This window comes from Diorhabda sublineata, chromosome 6 (genome assembly GCF_026230105.1).
Source record: "Diorhabda sublineata isolate icDioSubl1.1 chromosome 6, icDioSubl1.1, whole genome shotgun sequence".
In the NCBI taxonomy this organism is placed as follows: Eukaryota; Metazoa; Arthropoda; class Insecta; order Coleoptera; family Chrysomelidae; genus Diorhabda; species Diorhabda sublineata.
Genome location: NC_079479.1, coordinates 34534591 through 34540922, shown reverse-complemented (window position 1 = coordinate 34540922; position 6332 = coordinate 34534591). Strand labels below are relative to the sequence as shown.

The 6332-nt window shown below is 28.1% G+C and overlaps 2 protein-coding genes across 2 annotated transcripts; one reads left to right on the top strand and one right to left on the bottom strand.

Annotated features, from left to right (window-relative positions):
- Positions 1–39: 39 nt before the first annotated feature.
- LOC130446099 (alpha-tocopherol transfer protein-like) lies at positions 40–3312 on the bottom strand. Its single transcript, XM_056782164.1, has 5 exons — positions 2810–3312; positions 1063–1222; positions 624–876; positions 408–518; positions 40–337 (listed from the first exon to the last, which is right to left on the bottom strand). Exons 1-5 carry the CDS (start codon positions 2883–2885, stop codon positions 83–85), a joined length of 855 nt encoding a protein of 284 aa, XP_056638142.1. The 5' UTR covers positions 2886–3312; the 3' UTR covers positions 40–82.
- Positions 3313–3524: 212 nt separating this feature from the next.
- LOC130445158 (cyclic AMP-responsive element-binding protein 3-like protein 3) lies at positions 3525–6107 on the top strand. The gene is made up of 3 exons (XM_056780684.1): positions 3525–4509; positions 4865–5184; positions 5237–6107. Exons 1-3 carry the CDS (start codon positions 3603–3605, stop codon positions 5618–5620), a joined length of 1611 nt encoding a protein of 536 aa, XP_056636662.1. The 5' UTR covers positions 3525–3602; the 3' UTR covers positions 5621–6107.
- The last annotated feature ends 225 nt before the right edge of the window (positions 6108–6332 follow it).

The following is a 6332-nucleotide window of genomic DNA, read 5'->3' as shown; positions in this document are numbered from 1 at the left end:
TAAAGTGCGTTTTTTATACAGATGACATAATTAACTTAATGCGACAAAATAAAAAATTTAATATATAAATTTTCATTACATTTCAATCTATATCTAATTTTTTAAAAGAACCTGGTGTACTAAATTTTTCTTCATAATTACTCTTATTTATACGTTTACTTTCATCTATTTTCCAATAAGATTCTGCTGTTACCATACTTTGATTTTCAGTTACGATCTGCAACCATTCTTGTTTATATTCCGCAATAGTACCACAAGTACCGCCGTATTCTTCTGGAAGTAATTCTTTAGGAATGTGGTCGTACAATGCTGTCGAATTCGGTAAATGGAAATGGATCTAAAAAGAGATCAGAGACATAAAGTTACGATCAAAAAAGCTTTATTTAATAAATTAACTTTGTACTTACCATGTTCATTACATTGTTTCTAACAAATGGTTTAACCATACCAAAAATTTTATCCATAAAATTAGGTACGTTTATAAAATGGACCGCTTTCAAATTAGCAGGACGAGCTTCCTAAAATATAAGAAATTGTATTCCAGTATACAACCCAAATTTGGAAATTTGGAAAACAAGATTTATACCACTCTGTATAACATAATAAAAACTTTTATATCTTACCTGTATATAATCCAAAACTTTCTTAGTTAATGTGAGAGACAGTTTCGATAAATGTTTCATTGTGAAACCGCATAGATCTATCAAAACAATATCGTGGTCATTAAACGTTTCGTCGGTAGTTAATTGCACATCATCAAAGATAGTAAACATTCTTAGAGCCGCTTGAAAATGATATTTATCAATATCGGTGGAATTTAATCTTGCTACTAGAATCTGACTGGTCCCTAACAATTTCGGCAGCTTTAAAATATCTCTAAAAATTTGGATTGTATAAAATTTCAATATGATCTCCAAATTATCACTTATTTAGGTTTTTAACCTTCAGTACACTACTCCTATATGATCTAACTGAAAATCATGATTTATAGGAGAGAATAAAAACTATAAAGATGACTATGACGAAAACATAATATTAACATTAAATTAGCAGAATACTCACACTATTTCGATGCTATCCTGAATTTCTGCATCATAAAAATTTCTATTTGCAAAAAGTTCTGGGGTTCTTAAACGTAGCGTATAAAATATGTCGATGAGTTCCTTAGCCACTTCTATGCTATAATTCGAAGCTATTAAAAATTTTCTTAGCAACAAATCAGCTGAAAAGAAGTAATTGCATCTTATTAAGTTCAATATTATTTCAATGTATTTCCTACAAGTTTTTTAGTTATTCAAAGTTGTAAACTGACGTTTTTTTGAAAAATGAGCTATATATGTATAAAACTTATAAAAGTAAGTATAATATGTATTTTAATTTAAATAGTTCGGAAACAAGATAAAGTTAGGTTAGGAAATGAAGATTTTTAATTTTCACGATTAAATTAAAAGATTTAACCAGAAAGAGCATTTAGGAGCAATTTTATAATGCACTTATCGGTTTAAACCACACATATCGATTTTTATATATGGCGTTTACCGAAAAACTTAGGATTAAACGTTACCGATTATTTGTGAAATGTAAAATAGAGTAACTTTGTTTATTATTAGTCTAAGCTAAACTTCAGTTTTAACCTAAGTTCTAAAATTGCGTCTTGACAGTCATCTACTCTTACCAACTGTAAAATGGAAATCGTTCAGATTATAACATAACAATTTTGCCGCACTTTTAGGTTAGAATTAGTCAAAAACTTGAGTTATTTTCAATGAAGATATTTTGAAATGTGTCTGATTTTATTGCACATTTAAGTACAATGGAATCCCTATGGAACAATCTTTTCATGGGGGGTGTATTTTCTTTTTTAAGTAATCTTTAGGAAGAATAACTTTGGCCGCTTTACAAAAAGCAGATTTTATTAAACTTTGATCACGGTCCATGGTTCCCAACTCTCAAAAAATTATCTCCTTTTGCGCTAGTTAAACACCCTAAAAACCTCACAATTACAAGGATTCTCCTTAAAAAAATTTATGATCTATAAATAAATAAATGATTAAATATTTTTTAATAAATAATACATTGAAAATAATAAAATATCATTACAAATAATTAATTTTAAAAAAGTAATAATTAATGTCACTTAGCAACATCATTTTTTAAAATTAATTCATAATTATCGAAAACTTCAAACAAATTATTTTATTCAGATTTGATTTTTTAAAATCATTCATATTAACATATGATTTCCCGAGCCTATACTATTACACCTTTATTTTGTTTGATTTGACTTCAAATATTCAAGTTTTAAAAATCCCTAAAATCATCCCATCACACATTATTTCCCCTAAATTTGGTGGAAAACCCGTAAGTTGGTAACCCTGTCGGGGCGTTACATACAAGTCTGGAAACGACGGTAGTGGGATGGATTCATTTCACAGGCGCTAAATTACATCACTCTATGGATGTCAGATCGGGGTTGTAATTAAGAGATGGTGCCAAATTGTGTTTACCTAATAATAATTATTTTTATAAGTAATGAATTGTTATAAATAAAAGTAGTTAATTTAGAAAAAATAATAATAGTTGTGAAAATGCTTTATGTAAAAATTTTCATCTCTGTTCTCTCTACAGTATTACAAGTAACATAATTTGAAAATTTATTTTATATTAAAGAAAAAAAAACAGAATATAGATTCAATTAGTCTTTAATTCATTTGAAGACTATATTTTTTAAATTCTTCTTCTATGTACATGTACATCTCTTTAAAGAAGTTTCAACAATTATTTAGAAAACAGAAAATAAAATACTTACATATATTACACGTTAAATGTGGTTGTTTCATTATCCATTCTTTCAAAATTTCGATGCTTTTTTCTATATTCTGCATCTTTACTTTGTTGGCACGGAAAAATTTTGAATGTAACTTAAAATAATAATTATCTACAACATAAGATACTCGAAAGATAATATAATCATACACTTAATAAATCCCAACAAAATTAGTTCCAAACCAGTTGTGTAAATTTAACAGCTCAATAACGCGTGCGAGATTTATTTAAATAACATCCTTGAAGTATTCAACTATCAGTATAATTTTTCTAAACTGCTTATAAATAGAATTTAATCATTCTAAATTAATGGTTTTGGTTTTTAATTACTCTTTATTAAATTGTTGAAATACTACAATTATGAAATGTTTACTTTAAAAAAAAACTATAGTTCACTTTTTAAACTAACTGTACTCTGAAATGATTCTGATTTTTTTATTCTACCACAAAACTATACACATACATTTGTTATCTCTAACTCTAACTAAAAGAAAACAATAAAAAGCTTGTATATTATTGAAAATACACTAGGTTCATTGTAAGGCCATGTTAATTGGAAAATAAACATAAATATTGTGAATTCAATGAAATAAAAATTATTTAATAATATGCGTCTAGTCAGTTGCTTGTAGTTCTAAATAAACGTGTATTGTTGTAAAAGAAGATTACTTTGACGTTTGAAGTTTTGACTTTTTGTAATGACGTATTAGTGACGTGTACAGTAATAATGCTTCTATACATCAATATGGGTGCATCGTATTAAAGTGATAGAAATAATGAATATCAACGATTTTTTGAATTCTAGCGGCGAAGAAGGTAATAGCGATATGGAAACAATGGATGTGTCGTTAAGTTGCGACAATTCGGAGCTCATGAGCTCCGAATTTTTCGATTCAGTACTATCATTGGAAAACAATATGGATGATGAGTTTTTCCCAAATTTTGAAGATGATATTAATGTTTCCAGCGATGCCAGTTCTAACGTCGACGAAGTCCTATCGCCGCGAAGCTTTTATTCAGAAAGCGATAAGAATAGTTCTTGTATAGAAGGTTATGATGATACTAGCACTATACTGGGAAATATTGAAGGCTTTCATGAATTAATATCCATTCTAGATCCTACACCTGAACAACCTGTAAAAGAAATACCTCCCGTCACTGCACCTAATACACTCCTTTCTAAATTACCAACTCAAATTCTTATACAAAATCCAAATAATAAAAAATGTATTTCAAAGCCTATGATAAGTACCACTAATAGTCAGCTTAAGAAAAACCAAGTGAAAACCAAACCTCAAATACTTAAAGTACAACAAATTTCAAACAATGGTACTCCGGTTTTACTGCCATTGAATATAAAGAGTATTAAAATTCTGAATAGTGCTGCGGATGTTGCTGCTCTTACTAGTAATGTAAGAAAACGAAAATTTGAAACAAAAACTGAGGAAAGTTCAAATATTGTTAGTTCCACAAACCAGTATCCACCCTTGAATCTTACTAATGAAGAAAAGAGGCTATTAGCAAAGGAAGGTATTATTTTACCTACTCATCATCCACTTACCAAAAATGATGAGAGAGAACTAAAACGGATTCGTCGAAAAATAAGAAATAAAATTTCAGCTCAAGATTCTAGGAAGCGTAAAAAAGAATATGTGGATAGCTTAGAGGAGAGAGTCAGAAGAGGTAAACGCTATAAGAAACATATTTTTACATCAATTAATTTAATTGTAGCTCATTTTATGTTTTCTTTAGATTGTTCCTATAAATAAATACATTGATTCATTTAGACATGTTTAATCAACAAATGTTAATGTATATTTGAATATTTAACATATTTTTCCAATTGTAAAACATTTTGCTCATTGTTTCAATAAATTTAAAGTCATCATCAACTTTCACCTTATTGGGAATTAGTTGTACAACATTTTTGTTAACAATCTAGTCTTGCCACTTCTTAACAGTATTAGTAAGATTTGTAACAATTTTTTTAAGAATTATTAATACTACTCTTTCAATAATTTATTTTTTTTTTAATTAGGGTCCGAAGAAAATAAAAATCTTTTACAGAGAGTGAGAGATCTACAGAGGCAAAATAAAACTTTGGTAGCTCATGTCAATAAGCTACAAGCATTGATATGTAATTCAACAACATCTAAAGCAACCCCATCTACATGCCTAATGGTTGTTCTTCTTTCTGCTCTATTGGTATCTTTGCCGAATATGAAATTATTCGAAAGCAAGAATTCAAGTCAGATACAAAATGAGCAAGAACAAGTGGCTGTTAGAAGATCTTTACTTTCTAGCCCTCAAGCTGCAGAAGATTTGAACATGGAGGAGTTCTTGATTTTCAAGGATGAAGTAATGGATCATATTCACATGTATGCGACAAACTCAAATTAATTTGTTTCAGGAGGAGTTTGATGGTAAACTAGATGAACTAGATATGGAGAACTCCACTGAACAGGAAATTACAAAAATTCTGGAAAATGTAGGGAAGAAATTTGATGGAGTACAATCAGAGACAAAAGATTCTCTGGGTTTGTTTGATAGAATCATGGATACAGTTAAAGGTTTTCTCAAGAAAGAAAACAAAAAGGATTTATTTGGCGCTTCAGATTATGGAGGGTTTCAAAAAAAAGGTTTTATAGAGCCAGATATCGACGAGTATATATCAGATGATGAACCATATCTAAAGCGGAATAAGTTGGATGTGAATTCTAAACCGCATAATGAGAATGTTGTTACAACTACAATTAATACAAAAAAAATCGCTATTGATACAAAAGAAAAATGAAATTTTTAATTAAATTTGATGAATTTTACTTATCAAATATAGTTAATTAGAATATATATATATATATATATATATATATATATATATATATATATATATATATATATATGTATATATATATATATATATATCAGTAATTTTTTTATTTTTATTATATCGTAATTACACTAGTAACTACCTAAATTTATCTATATATTCATTCCATGTTTAATTATTATGCAATTTAAATGGGTTGTTTGCTTATATTTCAAAACTGTTTCTTCATAGCGCATTTTTTTTATTTTAAGACTGCAATGAGATTTTAATACTATTTATTTATAGCCAACCATACAATTACCCATATATACAAGTGCTTTAAAAGCTCTTAAATTTTAACTTGGTTAATGTTAAGTTTTTACAGATATATTTATATTTATGTCATATAAAAATTTTTAGTTTAATAAATGCATAGGACAAACTTCAAATTATCATTTAATGAAAGGTGTGTATCTGGCTGTAAATAAAATATTGTCACATTTTCTTGATTTTTTCCTGCTTTATGTGATTTTTTTATGAACCCCTACAAGCTTCGGGTCACTTGGAAGACATTCTCGCCATAATAGAATGTTCAGCACACCAAACATGCATAGCAACTATGGATGTGTTATATGGTGTTAGTGTATTTTTTTTACATCCAAAGTACATCTGCGGTTCAAAAGTTTTGTTTGAATCT